At 48.1% G+C, this 16633-nt stretch overlaps 1 protein-coding gene across 4 annotated transcripts; it reads right to left on the bottom strand.

Moving 5' to 3' along the window:
• Positions 1 to 336: 336 nt before the first annotated feature.
• Positions 337 to 9219, bottom strand: Kcnj9 (potassium inwardly rectifying channel subfamily J member 9). Of its 4 annotated transcripts, XM_058574115.1 has the most exons (4): positions 9034 to 9219; positions 7870 to 7968; positions 5910 to 6877; positions 337 to 3396 (listed from the first exon to the last, which is right to left on the bottom strand). In XM_058574115.1, exons 3-4 carry the CDS (start codon positions 6757 to 6759, stop codon positions 3065 to 3067), a joined length of 1182 nt encoding a protein of 393 aa, XP_058430098.1. In that variant the 5' UTR covers positions 6760 to 6877; positions 7870 to 7968; positions 9034 to 9219; the 3' UTR covers positions 337 to 3064. The 4 variants fall into 4 exon arrangements, with proteins under 4 accessions (XP_058430098.1, XP_046285011.1, XP_058430099.1 ...); XM_046429055.2 differs by lacking the exon at positions 7870 to 7968; XM_058574116.1 differs by lacking the exon at positions 9034 to 9219 and having other exon boundaries at positions 7870 to 8996.
• Between the last annotated feature and the right edge of the window lie 7414 nt (positions 9220 to 16633).

The following is a 16633-nucleotide window of genomic DNA, read 5'->3' as shown; positions in this document are numbered from 1 at the left end:
TGAATTGTCAGTGCTGAACCAACTCCTAAGGGGGCTCCTGTTTGGGGAGGGGACCCTTCTCCCACATTATGGGCAGGGACTTCCAGGTGCAGCGCCTTTCTGAGCTCCCCTGACTTGGCCACAGCCCTCTGCCTGTCTTCATTTTCCTAGTCGAGCTAGTTTCAAACTTGTCTCCTCCTTCTAAGCCCTGGGGCCTCAGTCTTTTTCCTCCTGACCTTAATTATGCTTTCTGACACAGCAGAATAGGCTTCCTAGAACAGGGACAACAGCATTCAGGGGACGCCTCCACTGACTTTGTCCACCAAGCTGCTACCCCTACATACCCCACCCTGCTGGCTTCCCCACCCTGCCTACTTTCACCCTTTGCCTAAGGATCCTGTGATCTTAAACTTCTGGCCTGTTCTGCCCCTATAGAGGCATCCAGTCTACCTCTTTTAATTTAATTATTTAACATTTATTGAGCATAGCTGGTTTGCTAAGTGTCGTTTTTCACAGATGAGGAAACTGAGGCCCAGAGAAGTGATGAAACTTGATGAGCATCACTTCTCTGGGATGTGAACAAGTCATAGAGCGAGTCAGTGACGGTGTCGGCACTAAAACCCAGGTCTCCTGACTCTTTGCACTGTACAGTGGTATCCTGAGTGGTGACAGTGGTGAGGACAGGTGTGGCCACAACTTTTCCAGGGGAAGGAGGGATCTGTTTTAGCCTCAGTTTCTCTTTCTGTTCAATTACAGTGGTTTCAGTGCTGTGTGTGTGTGTGTGTGTGTGTGTGGACCAAGAAGACCCCCACTATAGACTTCACCTGTTCCACTGAATTAAACCCAGATTGCTCCCCATCCCCTACCCCAATATCTATTCTTGGGAGAATAGCTGTCATCAGCATTATAGGACCTTGTCTTTGACTGAGGGTGACCCAGGTGGCCCTGGGACCCGAGGCAGACACCCATGCCTAGACTGAAGGGAAGGGATGAGGCTTAGGTCTTCCTTCTTGCCTCTGGAAGGTGCAGTGCCACTAGGATCCTGGCTTCCCAGCCTGGAATGAGCAGACTAGGGTGCCTGCCTTCCCCCAAGGGGCTGTGACTTGTTATTCAGAGACGTGACTGGGGCGCAGTCAGGGTGGGAGATGAAGGTCCTGGTAGGTCCCTTCAGGGCGCGCTCGCCTGGGCCATACTTTTCTCCAGGAAGCCAACCTCAGGTTCTCTCAACCAACCTTCTGCCTTTTTTCAACTTTTCATTGCTCTCCCCTTGCCATCCTGGGATGACTGGGGTGAGACTGTGCATCTCCAGGGATTCCTGTTCCGGGGGGGGGGGGGGCCTGACAGCAGGCAGTCAACACACCCAGATGTTTGGACTCTCATTTCCTCCCATGTTCACTTCTGCCTTTTCAATTCTACAGGGGATTTGGTCCTTTGCCTTTGAAGCCCTTTCTGCTTCAGTTCCCCATTACCTCTTTAGGAGTCTCCAAAAGGCCTTCCTTCCAACTACTTTGTCCTATGTGTCTTGCCCACTTGTCTTACCAAACACCACCTCAGTTTGTCATTGACCAGTTCCCACTGAATCCCTAGTCCCAAAATTAAACTCGTTAGCCTGGGCTTGGGTCTCTTTTCCCACACACAAAACTCTACCTCTCACATTTCTCGGCTCCCCCAGGAGTCTCAGTTTCTTTTCAGCTACTCCCCAGGTTATTTGACCCCTTAAAGTGTGGTTCCCAGTCCAGCAGCGTCAGCATGACTCGGAAACTTGTTAGACATGCACATTTTTGGTTTCCACCCCAGACCTATTGAGTCAGAAATCTGGGAGTGGGGCCCATCACTGTGCGTTTTAACAAGCCCGCCAGGTGATTCTAATGCCCAGAAAAGTTGTACAACTTTGGCCTTTCATCATTCTCTCTGCCTGACTCAATTCCTACTATCTGATCACCAAATGCCGCCCACTCCCTGCTCCAAGAGACAGCATAGGTTCTCAGTGCCAGCGGTACCTCGTTCAGTTGCCATAGCTGTATGTGTGCTCGTTCCATGTGTCCTGTGTTCTGGCAATAAGAATGAGATCTTTGAAGGTCTACCACACCTAGCACTCAATCAGTGATTTGGACAATCTCCCTAACTCTGCCTCAAGGACAAACTCTGCTTCCCCAAGAACCACCATCTCTCTCCAGGACAGCACTTTCTAGATCTCTCCCCTGGCCCTTTGCTTCTGAATCTCTCCCATCCTATCTCTGCAGTAGTACCCGCAAAATCTTATCTCTTGTCAGAAAATAGCCATCCCTGGATCCCCCCTCCTAGGACTTGCTCCAGAGCCCCAGCTCCAGCATCTGTCCTCACTGCCTGTTGCCCTACACCTGAGTACCAAGGCCACTGAGACTTGCTGAGCTCTCACAGCAAGTTACCTCCTCCTGAGTCTGTCCAGCGGGAGGGTGGAGCTGGGGGGTGGTCCCCATCTGTGCCTACACCTGTCTGGCTTTCTCTCCTCTGGTTCGGCTTGGGCTACTCTATTCATTTGAGATAGGTGTGTCACACACAGAGAGGATGCCGAGGAGGTGAGTGGGGACTGCATTCCATCTCACACTGTTCCTCAAGCCAAGCATCCTGGTTTGGGGCTGCATGTGTCTGGAGGAAAAAGATGCCTTTTTAGAATTTGCACAAAGGTGTGCTATGGTAGCTACAGCCCTGAGTGCACCAGCTGTCCAGATAAATGGTACCAACTGATTGGTCCATTTACCTATCCATCAGTTGCCTTTTTGTCACCATCTTCCCATCTAACCCCCATAATACCATCCTTCTGCCCATCTATCCACCCATGAACAGATGGCGAAAGTCAAACACAGAGAGATGGTGTGTTTGCCCATCCCCATCTTCCATTCTCCTCAAATCAGGGAACTTCCCTTCCCTTGTATTCTGGACTCAAGGTTCTCAAGGAACCTCTCTAACTTTAGCACCTTCTCTGGGACCTCACCTGGCTCCTCTTCTACCTCCAGCATCCAGCTCCTCTTCCACCTCCAACATCCAGCTCCCCATGTACCTGTGTCTGGCCCCTGGTCTGCTACAGGGGTTTGGAGGAAACTGGTCACACCTTGGACTCACTCTCTGGGGGTGGAAGGCAGCCATTCTGTTCCTTGTCAGCCTCAGCTTCCCCACCTGCCCCTTCCGCTGCCCCCTCCTCCTCCACCTTCTCATCCAGCCGACTGGGGATAGACCAGTAGAGATGGGCGTCAAGGCGGGCTGCAGCCTCTGCCAGCTCCCGGGCACTGCATGAGGGCGTGGGCACTTCAAAAGTCTGGTGGAAGCTGGCATAGTCCACCTCGTAGAAGCCATCCTCCAGGGTCAGCACTGATGTGAAGCGGTGGCCCCATAACACCTCATCCACCAGGTAGGAGCTCCGAGCTTGGCATGTCATTCCTGGGGAAAAGGAGCATAGGTCAGGGGATCCCAGCCCCAGGCTTCTCTCTCCTGTCTCTACCCCACAGTCCCATTCCTAGCACCCTCCCTGCCATCTCTCCCCCAGGCCCCCACCTCACTTTGGTCTAGCCTATTTTCTTCCCCGTTCCAATTCCTGTTCTTGTCTATCCACATTTCATTTCCTGCTCATGCTTCCCCCTCCTTAGCCTTGAAACTCATCTTAAGGATTGTCTATTCCAATTTCCCACTCCGCATTGGGTTCTCAACAATGGGCATCTACTTGATTACCTCCCAGGATTGATGGCCTACCATCTCAGAAGAAGCCCATTTCTTTGTGTGATTGCTCTAATACTTGGGTTGTTTTTCTTTAAACTAAAATCTTTCTCCTGGGATTTCTACCCCTTGGTCTCATTCTCTTCCTATTTGACACCCCTTTGAGTATATAAAAACAGGATTCAGGTTCCCTTTTGTTTTCTTCCAACTAAGTATCCCAAACCTGACCTGTTGGCGAAAAATTTTACTTTCTTGATTGCAAACCAGTAAGGCCAAAGAGGACTCTTGAAGTGTCCCTTTGAGTGCGATAAATTCTCCAGTTGTGGCCTGAATTATGCATAAAAGAAGGCTCACTATCTCTTGCTTCTGGCCAGGATGCTGCAGCTAATAGGGCCTGTGATTACATTACATAAATGCTTCTGGAAGCTGCATCACATTGCTACATAAGCCTGTGGCCAACTAAAACCCCCACTTTTTTTTTTTTCACCAGAGCTCCATGCTGTGCTTACATAAGTGATTTTTTTTTTAAGCCTAAATGTAGAATTTTATATTTATTCCTTTAAAATGTCATCTTGTTGGGTTTTGGCTCATTATTCTTGTTTTTCAAAAGCACTTTAAATCCTAAAATATTACCATCCTTCCCAGATTTATTGCTCTAGAAAAATCAGACAAGCTCCCATCCCTATCATCTCTACCTCACCCTCCCCAATTCTCCCTGTTGGGCTATTGCACGCCCAGGGCCAGTCTCCTCCTACACCAGGGTCTCTCCCCAATTCATCTCCAAACAAGGGGGAAACAGAAAGTGACTATTATTAACTAACCAGAGACTGGTTCTAACGTTGAAAGTCTGGCCCTGAGACATCTTGGGGGAAGGCTAGAATAGGAAGAATCCCTTTGGGGAGGAGAAAAGGCACAAGAGTCACTGCAGAAATGGGGGCTGATAGGAAGAAAGGCAGGGGCTGAGGTTCAAAGGGAAAAGAGAGCAGAACAGGAGGTTCCCAGGGTCCTTCCTGAGATACTGGCTAAAAAGGAGTGACAGCTGGAGAGGTAAGGGAGGGGGAATAGGGTGAGTGGGGAAGGGAGAGAGCTGAGTGAGCCCAGTCTGAGTGAAGGTGGAATGAGAACATTGAGAGGGGAGTTAGTAAGGGTGGGGTGGGGCTGAAGCCTCCTCTCAGTTTGAAGGGGCCAAGGAAAGGGTCTGAAAGCACCAGCTTGTCATAAGATGATAGCAGGGAGCTACAGCCCTGGCCCTAGTAGCAGGAGCTGCAGCGCCCCCTAGGGCCTTTATTCCTCACCTGTATTTTCCTTATTCTCATCCAACTTCTAGATCTCAAGTCCTAAGGAAATGTACTGCTCCTATATTATTTTATTCATACCTGCTCCCAAACACTTCACTGTGTAGGCCCAAGCTGAAGATATTGACATCACATGTGAGTCTCCAGTTCCTTCTGGGAAGGGGCCAGAATCGGTACCATAATCTATTTCCTTGTCAGTAGAAGTTGAGGGTCTTGGTGAATTGATGGGATACCAAGACAGAAGTGAAACTAGGTATCAGCCTCTCCTTAAGGTCCTCTTCCAGGAATAACTCGGGCCAGGGAAAACCTTCACCATCCCATTCCAGGAGCCCAGACCTCTTGGCAACAAGAAAAATTTTGAACTTAAACTTTCATTCCAACTAGGGATCACTAAGCACTGAAGCTAGATCTCATATGTCCAATCCAGGCACAGCTACTTATTGGCTTATGACGGTGGAATGCGTACTTAAACTCTTTTTGGGGCTATCTCATCTCTGAAAAATGAACACAATAAGTTACCTTCAGAGGGTTCTTGCTATAATTAAATGAACAGAAAGGTATTAAGGGCTTTGAAGACTGGGGATGTCCCTTGGTGCTAGAGTGCTTGCCTGGCATGAGTGAGGCCCTGGGTTCTCTCCCCAGTGCCACACACACACACACACACAAAGGTATGTGTGTGTGTGTGTGTGGGGGGGGAATGGTGCATCACACAGAGCAAGTATTACCAGTGTTATGGATTATTATTACTCTTCTTACTTCATGTGACACATTGCTCCAGTAGGGGTCCCCCGGCCTCCCTCTTTTCATACTTCTAGCTTCCACCTCGGTGCCAGGCTGCACTATCTAACCTCGATATCTGACCTCACCATCTTTTGGTCCATCCTTCTGCAACTTCCCAGGCCCTCCCTTTCGCGACCTCCCTCCCCTCCTGGAGCTCGCCCGCACCCGTTGCTTCCACCATGCCCTCTAGGATGACCACGATCTCGAAGTCGTCTCTCTCCATAGCACGTCGCGACGCCTCCCAGAAGGGGCTGGCAGCATCGATCTCATGGCTGATGACAAGAGGGGAGACCAGGAAGAGGCGATCGTCACCGGTATCGAAGCCCACGCTGAGATCGGTCTGGTGCAGCGGGATGAACTCGCCTTCGAGCGTCTGGCGCGAGCGGATGAGCTTGGCGCGGATGGACGCCTCCACAATGTGCGAGGAGCGCAGGTCGCCCACGCGGAACATGAGGCAGAGGCGCCCGTCGCGCAGTGACACCACCGCGTGAGAGGAGAAGACGAGCGTGGCGGCGCGCTTGTTGGGCTGTGAGATCTTGACGAACATGCAGCCCACCATGAAGGCGTTCACCATGGAGCCGAGGATGGCCTGCAGCAGCAGCAGCACGATGCCCTCGGGGCACTGGTCGGTGATGACGCGGTGCCCGTAGCCGATGGTGGTCTCGGTCTCAATGGAGAAGAGGAAGGCGGCCACAAAACCATTGAGGTTGTTGACGCACGGCGTCCACGCCGTGTCCTCCAGGTGCTCCAGGTCCCCGCGTCCGTAGGCGATCAGCCACCAGATGGCGCCGAAGAACAGCCAGGTGAGCGCGTAGGCGAGCACGAAGAAGAGGAGGCTGAGGCGCCACTGCAGGTCCACGAGCGTGGTGAACAGGTCGGTCAGGTAGCGGTACGTCTCGCGGACGTTGCCCTGCTGGACATTGCACCGGCCGTCCTTCTCCACGTAGCGCTGGCGGCCGCGACGCCGCGGTGGCTCCTCCGGCCCCGGTGAGAAGGCCGCATTTTCTTGTGCCATGACAGCGCTGGGCGACAGGCGACCGGCGACAGGCTGCGGGCGTCGTCCTCAGTGCAGGCACAGAGCGAGCCTGGAGACCGCCGGGGGCCCCTCGGTGGCGTCGGGGGTCCTGGAGGGGCTTAATAAAAGTTTACCGAGTTAATGGACTTTCCCGGGATGGGGGAAACTCGAGATGTCCCGGCCAGCACCGAGTGGAGTAGCCCTGAGGGACTCCCTTTGTGTTTCTTTGCCTCAGTTTTCCTATCAGTACAAGGGGAATAATGCACATAACGCTATCTGCCCCTAAGCTCAAAAAGTTGTGTTGATTAAATGGTAAATGCACACGAACTGGATATAGTTCATAGTAATGCAAGTTCAACGATTATTTTTCAGGAAAAGGAGGTACTCCAGGACCTAAACCTTGGGTCAACACCTCTAGCTGGAGTGTTCAGCACCTCACAGGAAAGTCCCTAGACAAACACTCAGGCCATGAGGGAATTTCTGAAATCATTAGACGTGGGCTCCTAGGGGGCAGGCAGTTGATTGGCCTCTCTTCTTGATCTAAGGACTTCTGCCGCCCTTCCCCTGGCTTGGTCAGTGTAACCACCCACTGAATTCTCTACGGTTCAACCTGAAGGCTCTTTTGAAGTTCAACGCAAGATGGATGCACAAAAAGCCTTTCCCATTCTTCCCTCCCTGGACCTCACTCTATCCACTCCTCCCTATATTTTTTTCCCCCACAACAGACTTACCAAGGAGAAAGAAATGTAAGCTGTAGCAAGCAAGGATTGAATATTTTCACAGTAGGACATTCCCATTGGAAATGCCCCTGGAGGCCTAACTATGATCATTGCTGCTCTAGTGTCATGCCATTTTCCCTGGGTGCTCTCCCCTTGGAGACAGCCTGAAAGTAGAGGATGAAACCCACTGAGCTCATCCAGAGTTATGCCCTTGACACACTATTCCTCATGAGAGATGAAATCAGACCAAGTGAAGCACTGAGCACCTTATCTATTTCTCTGCCTGCTCTAGTTCTTTTCTCACAGCCTCCTACTTCCCATTCACTATCCTAAGCCAACCCCACTCCCACCTGCCATATGCCCCAAAGCCTACATTCCAAGCGAAGCCCACCTGATTTTGCTTCAAATTCTTCCTCTGAGGAGCTCTCTGAGCTGCAATCTGCCCTGAGAGACAGAGGTCTGAAGTCCTTTCTTAGTCACCCAGGGACTCCTAAGCAGTATGAACCACAAAAGGAAAAGTCTAGAATAAGGAGTTAGGAACAGTCAACCTTCCCTCCTCTTTCCTGGGAACTGTCCTCTACTCCCAATTCCTGGGCTGGCTGTGGGGGAGGGAAGCAGGAGTGTGGCAAAAAAGATCACAGATGGCCTGGATGTTTGACCAGTTCCTGGGGAGAAACTGGCTGGACATATAACTGCAAATCCAACACCCCGGATTTTAAACTCTGGAGCCAAGTGCTTTGCACCCAGACCTTTGGAGAGAGTATGTATGTGTTGGGGTAGAGGACAGAAGGAGAAATGAAAAAGAGATGACTTGGAACTTAGAGGCACTCCTACATTTATTTTCCATGGAGTCATGGGACAACTAACTCCATGGAGGATCCGGGGGCACCTTGGCAATAGCAGATTAGGAACTTTCCCCCTCCCCCAACAACAGGCTTCTTCTCCCTTCCCTGTAGCTCAGGATGTCCTAGAAGTGATCTGGCTCGGAGACCCCAGGTCATGCAGTAAAGTAGCCAGGTAGGATGCATCCTAGCTTTAACCCAAAGTGGCTTCCAGACATTCTCTCAGGGTTTGGGTAATCTGACCTCCATCTCTATGCCCAGGCTTGAGCAAGGGACCCCAATGTCTGATGACCCCCAGAACTCTCTTGCTCTCCATTGTCCTAGGGATATAGTGCGCCTTCTTTTGAATGTGTCCCATGTCCCGTTTTCCTGAGTGAGGAGGGGCTGTATTTCTGTCATGGGGAAGGAAAGGTGTGTAATTGTTGCCTCTGTCTCAAGATCAAGGACTTGACTTTTGCATCTTCCCTCCAATAATTCTAGTTCCTCCAAATCTACTCCTACTTCCTGGGCATGCTATGACCCCTTTCTAGAATATCCCAGCACCACATTTTCCTGGACTCTTTTTCCTTCCCCTCCAGGGTGCTGGGCAGCAAGGGGACTCATGTTTTGGAAGGAGATCTGGTAAAATCTCCCTCAGAAACCAGTTCCTCCCAAACCCCCACTTGCCTTGCATACAGGGGCCCAAACCCCAAGTCCCCCACAACTCAACTCACAGCTCGTGGAGAAGAGAGTAGCCAGCAGCAGAGACCCTGGGGGGGTGCCGTCCATGCCCCTGACACCGCCCCCACCCCGATGGGCCCCCTTGGAGAATGGGAGCCGCAGACACTGCTGTTTCTCCTAAAGGTAGCGGCAGCTCCGACTAGGACTTGCTATCTGTGTCATCCTCACTTCCCAGGCTCCCCTGCTCCTTTCTCGTTTCCATGGCAACCAGTCTGGCGACAGCTCCAGAGCATCCCCCTCCTTCCCCCGGTCTTGGGTACCACTAGGGGCTGATCTACGCGCCACAGCTATTTTTAGTCAAAGTCCCTCCTCTTGGACAACTCAGAGCTTGCCTCCTCACCCCCTCAAAGGAGAGAGACAGAGAGAGAGAGAAGAAAAGAAAAACAAATGCTTGCATGCTGGTCTTTTCCTAGTGAGTTCCTTACTCTGGGAAACTATGGGCTTTGAGGTATTTGGGAATAAAATGTTTGGTTTCCTGGAATTTCAAAGGGCCATCTGGGAGCTCACCACTGCCAACAGGGTCCTCTGTTTGCAGGTACTGCTTTGGGGTCAGGCCACCATCACAGCCTCTATTTTTGGAGAGGCCTCTGATCCAGAAAGAGGCTGCTAGAGGGAAAAGATATCCACTGGAGGCAGGGAAGGGAGGCAGGGTCAGGATTCTAATCCTTGTCACTGATTTGTGATGTGACCCATAGGAGTCTCTTTACTTCTCTGAGACACAGTCGTTTTATCTATCCCAGAATATGTGCATGCGCAAACAGCCTCTTTCTACCTACTTCACACAGTGTGCAGGTCAAGTCAGGCAATATAAATAGAAGGGCTTTGAAATATATTTTGTTAATATCAAAAAGTTGAGAAACAACCCAGATATACAACAGAGAGAAAAGTTTAGGTTAGTATTAGTGATAACTATTTATCCTTCAGCTTTTAAAATTTTTTTTCTTTTTCTTTTTTTGGTGGTACTGGGGATCAAACCCAGGGGCACTCAACTACTGAGCTACATTCCCAGCCCTCTTTAGTTTATTTTGAGACAGGGTCTCATGAAGTTGCTGAAGCTGGACTTGAACTTTTGATACTCCTGCCTCAGCCTCCCAAATAGCTGGGATTATAGGTGTGCAACATCATATCTTGCTAAGACATTGTGTGTGTGTGTGTGTGTGTGTGTGTGTGTGTGTGTTGAGAATCAAACTGAGGGCCTCTTGCATGCTAGGCAAACACTTTACCACTGAGCTATACCCGTAGACTAAGATTTTATTTCTTTAGGGCAGTTTTAGGTTCACAGCAAAAGTCAAGAGAAAGGTACAGAGATTTCCCATGTGTCCTCTGCCCCTGCACTGCATAACCTCCCCCATTTTCAACACCTCCTGCAAGAGTGGTACTTCAGTTACAATTGATGAATCTACATTGACACAACATAATCACCCAAAGTCCATAGGTGATTTACATGATGATTTACCCTTGGTGTTGTACATTCTGTGGCTTTCGATAAATATTTAACGACATGTATTCACCATTACAGTATCATGCCAAGTAGTTTCACTGCCCTAAAAATCCTCTGTGCTTTGCCTAGTCATCCCTTCCTCCTACTAATCACTAGCAACCTCTGATTTCTTTTACTGTCTCCATAGTTCTGTCTTTTCCAGAATGTCATATAGTTGGATTTCATATAATATGTAGCTTCCCAGATTGGTTTCTTTCACTTATACATTTTTTTGATGGGAGGGGTGGTGTTGGGAATTGAACCCAGGGCCTTACACATGCTAGGCAAGTGCTCCACCACTGAGCTATCCCCCCAGCCCTAACTTGTGCATTTAAGGTTGCTCCATGTCTTTCTTTTTTAAAGTATATTAATTTTGCTGTTTTGTTTGTTTATTTTTATGTGGTGCTGAGGATCGAACCCAATGCCTCACACGTGCAAGGCAAGTGCTCTACCGCTAAGCCATAACCCCAGCCCCTGCTCCATGTCTTTTTATGGCCTGATAGCTCATTTATTTTTGGTGCTGAATAATAATATTCCCTTGTCTGGATGTGCCACAGTTTATTTATTTATTCACCTCCTGAAGGACATCCTGCTTGCTTCTGAGTTTTGGAAATTACGAATAAAGCTGCTATAAACATCTGCGTGCAGGGTTTTGTGTAGAAACAAGTTTCCAACTCCTTTGAGTAAATAATCAAGGAGCACGAATGCTGGATCCTGTGGTGAGAATATGTTTAATTTTGTAAGAAACCACCACATTGTCTTCCAAAGTGGCTCTGCCATTTCGCATGCCCACCAGCATTGAATTCCTGTTCCTGTGGCTCCACATCCTTGCCAGCATTTGATATTGTCAACTCCATGCTTTTTCTGCAGTAATGTAATAACCGTGGCATATAATATAATAGGTTAGTATGTTGGAAATCAAAGTAACAGTCATGTTTATGTATGTGAATGTGTGTATAGATAGAATGTTATGTAAAAAAGCACATCACTAAATGTTCTTATAAGTTGATTGTGTTTATATGGGAATAGCTGAAGGGAGCACTGAAAAAAATCAGGAAAAAAAATCTTGGGGAAAATGGAATACTTCAAGGTCCATTTTCCCTCAGAGAAGTTAAAAAAATTTTTTTTTCAGTTTAGGGATTGAACCAGGGTCTTGTACCTGATAGGCAAGTGCCCTACCACTGAGCTACAACCCCAGCCCCAGTTCCAGGGAAATAATTAAAAGCAGAGTTGTATACAGATATAAGGTGTTATTGTTGTTATCTCTATTGTTATATCCAAGATATAGATCTATTCTTTTATAGATCTTTTAAAGTTGGAAGAAAATATGAATTGGAGGAGCAGAAAGATGTAAAAAATGAACACTGGCAGGCTAGATGTTTCTGGAATGAATTTGCAAGTTGGGAGGCAGTGGGGGATGCTGAATAATATAAACTTACGGGGCAACGACGTGGGTTAAAAATCTCAACTCTGTCCTCTGATACCTGGGTGACTTTGAGAAAATTTTACTTTGCCTCTCTAGACCTCTACATATTTTTCATCTAAAAAATGAGAGGGGCTGGGGTTGTGGCTCAGCAGTAGAGTGCTTGCCTAGCACGTGTGAGGCACTGGGCTCGATCCTCAGCACCACATAAAAATAAACAAATAAAATAAAGGCATTGTGTCCATCTACAACTCCAAGGGATTTTTTTAAAATGAGAATAACTATGTTATCCATTTCTTGAGGGTTGTCACAAAGATGACATAAAGCAATGCCCAATATGTAAGTACCACATAGATGCTAGCTTCTATTTTCCTCTCTCTCTTCCTCCTCCTCCTTCTTTTACCATCATAGCCAGTAGCCTCATACCATCATCCTAGGGACCTTTTGATAGTCTCATCCATTTTGTGCCACCTTCCTCTGCTTGGCACCACCCAGTGAGACCTGCAGGGGGCACTCCTGGTGCACTGCCCTCTGCCCAACCCTTCTGCCTGTGTTTCTTGCTGTTTCAAGTGGAAATATTGAGTTTTCAGCCTGAGATTGGCATCAAGACTGCTGTTAAAGCCCCAGTCAACATCCCTGTCTCCTGGGCCTCGCCTTGTCACCTGAGCCTTGAGACTGCTAGTCTGCCCTTCTCTGTCCTGCCAAGTGGCTGCTCACGTTGGTTCTACTGTGCCAGGAGCTCAGAGAGAAGAAACCAAACTCCTGGGCAAAACGAATTTGCATACAGCTGGCCCCATTTGCTGAAGGGGGAATCACAGGGCTGGCAGTGCCCGTCAGAGGGTGTTTCAGTCAGCCCCCTGCCTCAGTCCTGGCTGCCCTGAACCTAGCCTCTCTGACAAGGAGCCCATGCTACTCTCACCTGATTGATTTACTGATCTGCAGGTTTTAGACTTTACCTGTTATCTAGCCTCAATTCCTTGTTTATCACTGAGCTTGAAGTGAGGTAGGAGAAAAATAAAACTTTTCCTAGGCACCAGGATAACAGAAAAATAGGCAATAATACTTGTAGGTACTGAGAGAATGAAGCAGCTTTGCAAGGAATCAATCCAAATATGTCAGTTATGGTGATGAGAGATTGCAACTGAAATATATTGAGGACAGGAAGGGCACAGTTGAGGCCACTCTGCTGGTCTACACAGAAACTTGGTGCAAAATAGAAAAAGCAGCCCACTGGGTAATGCCATCCTTGTGGTATGTGGCTTGGAGAAGAGGTGGGATTTTTTTGGGAAAATAAGTTCCCTTCCTCCACCAAACCCAGCTCTGGGTTCTGGTGGGAGGACTGGCAGGTTGGTGGGGGTCCGCCCTTTTCTTGTGCCATTAGCTGTTGTTTTTGTGGCAAGCCCTGGGGTCAGTCCATCTGGGAAGATTTGCTTGGGCAAGATCTTGGGCCTTCTTGGGCAAAAGCTTGGAGATTGGAGGGAAAGCATGAAAGGTTAAGGAAATAAGCTTGGTGGAGCAGGGAGGCCAATCTAGTAGATTATATCAATGTCTATGAATTCAAAAGAGATGTAGCCCTAGAAAACTCTGGACAGAGGAAGGATATGGCCAAAGAACCACAGCTGGAGACTCCAGTGAAATGTAGAGCAGCACAGCACAGCTCCAGGACCAACAGTCTTGGCTGGGCTCCTGAGGCTGCGGTGCTTCCTGCCTTTCTGGTATTTTCAGCACAGCAAGAGGACCAGAAGCCTTCCCACACATGGTTCTGGGTTGCTCTATAGGATTGGGAAGAGATAGACTGGGATTTAAACATTGACATTTAGAGCTGGTCCAGGAGTTGCCTCATTTACAGGTAATAAATGAGTATCTAACTCCAGGTGTGTGGTCACTTCTTTCTTTCTCTTCTCCCCCCTCCCCGCCCCCATCTTTTTTCTTTTTTTCCTGTGACCAGGGTGCTCTACCACCAAGCTGTTATCCCAAGCCCTTTAAATTTTGAGACAGGGTCTCATTAAGTCACTGAGGCCTATCTCAAACTTGCAATCCTCCTGCCTCAGCCTCCTGAGTCACTGAGATTACAGGTGTGCACCACCACACCTGGCTTCTGGTTATTCCTCCCTCCTCCAACCTTCCTTCCTCCCTCCCTCCCTCCCTTCCTTTCTTCCTTCCTTCTGGTACTGGGCTACATCACTAGCCCTTTTTATTTTGAAACAGGGTCTTACTGAGTTGCTGAGGTTGGCCTTGAACAGTAGAGAGCTTATCTAGCACGTGTGAGGCACTGGGTCACTGGGATTACAGGTGTGCATGACCACACTGGTCGTTTCTTAATTCCCTGTTGTTCCAATCTCTCACCACAGGGTACTGGGTATTAATGAAATGTCTATCAATGAACCCAGTTGGAAAGTCAGTAATAGAACCACATCATTAAAGACATTTTCTTTCTCTTTGAAGGGAAGAATTCTTTTGCAATGTAATTAGGCATCCCCTAGTATATGTCTTATAAAATGTGTGTTTGTGTGTATGACATTTACTTAAAGGAAGTGGTCTACCTAAATAGCAATCTATTAGTGACTGCAGGGTGTAGCTCAGTCCCTCTCTTGGATCACTCCTCCTGACCATAGACATCCTGCTTCTAGGTGCCCTAATGGGATTTGTTTAGCGTTGTGGGCCCTCAGCACCAACGTGTCAGATGGAATCCAGAAATAAGCCCTATCACTTCCTCTGTTCTTTCCAGCTAACTCCTCTGACTTGTTAACTGTTCCCTGTTCTGAGCCTCTGCCAGGCCTCCCAACACAAAGCTTCCCTCCACTCTTGCTTCTCCCAGCAAAAGCCCCTCAAACTGCTGCACATCTGTGGACTCTCCTCCAATAGTCTGCTCACCCCTGCACTCTTCCTGAGGGGGGCCCTACCCCCATTATGAATGAGGTGAAAGAAGGGAGGAGGCCAAAGTTTGGAGGAATAAATCTGAAAGGGGCAACAAACAAGATCAGGAAGATATAAGTTGCCAAAGGAGAGAAGAGAGAGAGATCCTCAAGGACAGCGTTCCTTTGTCCTTTTGTATGGTGGACACTAGACGTCATGACCCAGGGAAGTTTTTTATATTATGTATCACCACGGGTCATAGCCTCTAGTTGAAAAATAAGACTGTGCTTAAACCATACAAATTCTCTCTAGTATTACCCTAAGACAACTCTGGAGTCAAACATACATGGACTCAAATCACCAATCTAATGCTTTCTAGCTATGCTACCAGGCAAGCCACCCAAACTCTCTCAATCTTGATTTTCCTATCTCAAGATTGATCATGCATAGGAAACACTCACAAATACTAATTTCCTAAGCCCCTATCACTGATTCCCTATTGGGTTCCTAGTGACTAATCTACATATTCTTTTTTATAAAAGAAGTAAAAAATTTAAACTGACACTTCATATGAATGAAGGAATATTAATGATGGATATAACGGAAGAATGAAAACTCAATTTCATTCATTAATTTAAAATTGGAATATTATAAGCCAAGTGTGGTGGTACATGCCTGTAACCCCAGCTGCATGGGAGGCTGAGGCAGGAAGATGGCAAATTTGAGGCTAGTAACTTGGAGAGACCTGTCTCAAAATAACATTTGAAAGGGGCGGGGGATTCGGAATTGAATTAGTTCAATGGTACCAGGTTCAATCCCCAGTACTCCCCCACAACAAGAACTTTATAGTATTTTAAAGCTGTCTGTGTGCTTTTCCACAGCCTTGCACCCCAGTTGTTCTAGAATATCTAAACTCTCTCTAACTGGACAGTCCCTTCCTCTACCACCCTGAGTTTTCCCAGATGACTCTTCTGCTCTGCAAAGAAGATATAGACTATCTGAAATGAATTTTTTTCAGAGATATCTTCAAGGTTTCTCTTTCTGCTACTGCCCTTTGGTCCTTTCTTCTTTCCCCTCACAGAGGAGTCTCCTGAAGTGCCCAACAAAGGAGTTCAGACTGTGAGATGTAAAAAGGGGCACTGTTTGGGCACCTATTTGATTCCATGGCCCAGGGACTGATATAATGAAAACAGGCTGCCTCTTCCCTTGAGACTGGAGAGAAAGGTGAAGGGCAGAAGGGCCAGAACCTGGGCTGGTAGAGATGTTCCTGATCCTGGCAGAAGTCATGAAAATGAAAAAGGATATCCTAGAGAGATGTAACTAAAGGAGACTTAACAAAACTCTGGTGGCTTAATTGGTATGCCATGAGATGGAGCATAGGGCAAGGGTAAAGATTCAAGACTATTTTTAGACTTTTAGTCTGCTTGACCAGGAGTAACACAGAAACGAGGAAGTCACGAGCACTCCCACCCAGGAGAGGACAAGCTTGGTTTGGGGCCTGTCAAGTGGACATGGAAATCCCCTGTGACTAGAATCATGGAAGTGTATGTAGCTCCAAAGAGAGTGCAGGGGTAAAGAGAGAGATTTGGGCATTGCTCAGAGACACTGTAAGTCACAGAGGCTCCAGGAGCAGGATATAAAAAGACTGATCCATGGGTTTTGGAGGTATAGGTAGGGTCAGTAGAAGAAGATGAGGGTGGAATGGTGCCATGTCCAGGTTAAAACGGGCCTTCTGTCGCATGCTAAGGAACTTGCATTTTACTTATAGACTGTTGGCAATTATTGAAGGTTTTTGAACTGAGAAGTGACACAGTCAGATTTGTGTTTCAGAGAG

The sequence above is a fragment of the Marmota monax genome, unplaced genomic scaffold (genome assembly GCF_021218885.2).
Source record: "Marmota monax isolate L192 unplaced genomic scaffold, Marmota_monax_Labrador192_F-V1.1 WCK01_AAM20220418_F8-fsc00145, whole genome shotgun sequence".
NCBI classification, from domain to species: Eukaryota; Metazoa; Chordata; class Mammalia; order Rodentia; family Sciuridae; genus Marmota; species Marmota monax.
The sequence above is the reverse complement of the archived record's forward strand: the minus strand, read 5'-3'. Positions and strand labels throughout refer to the sequence as shown.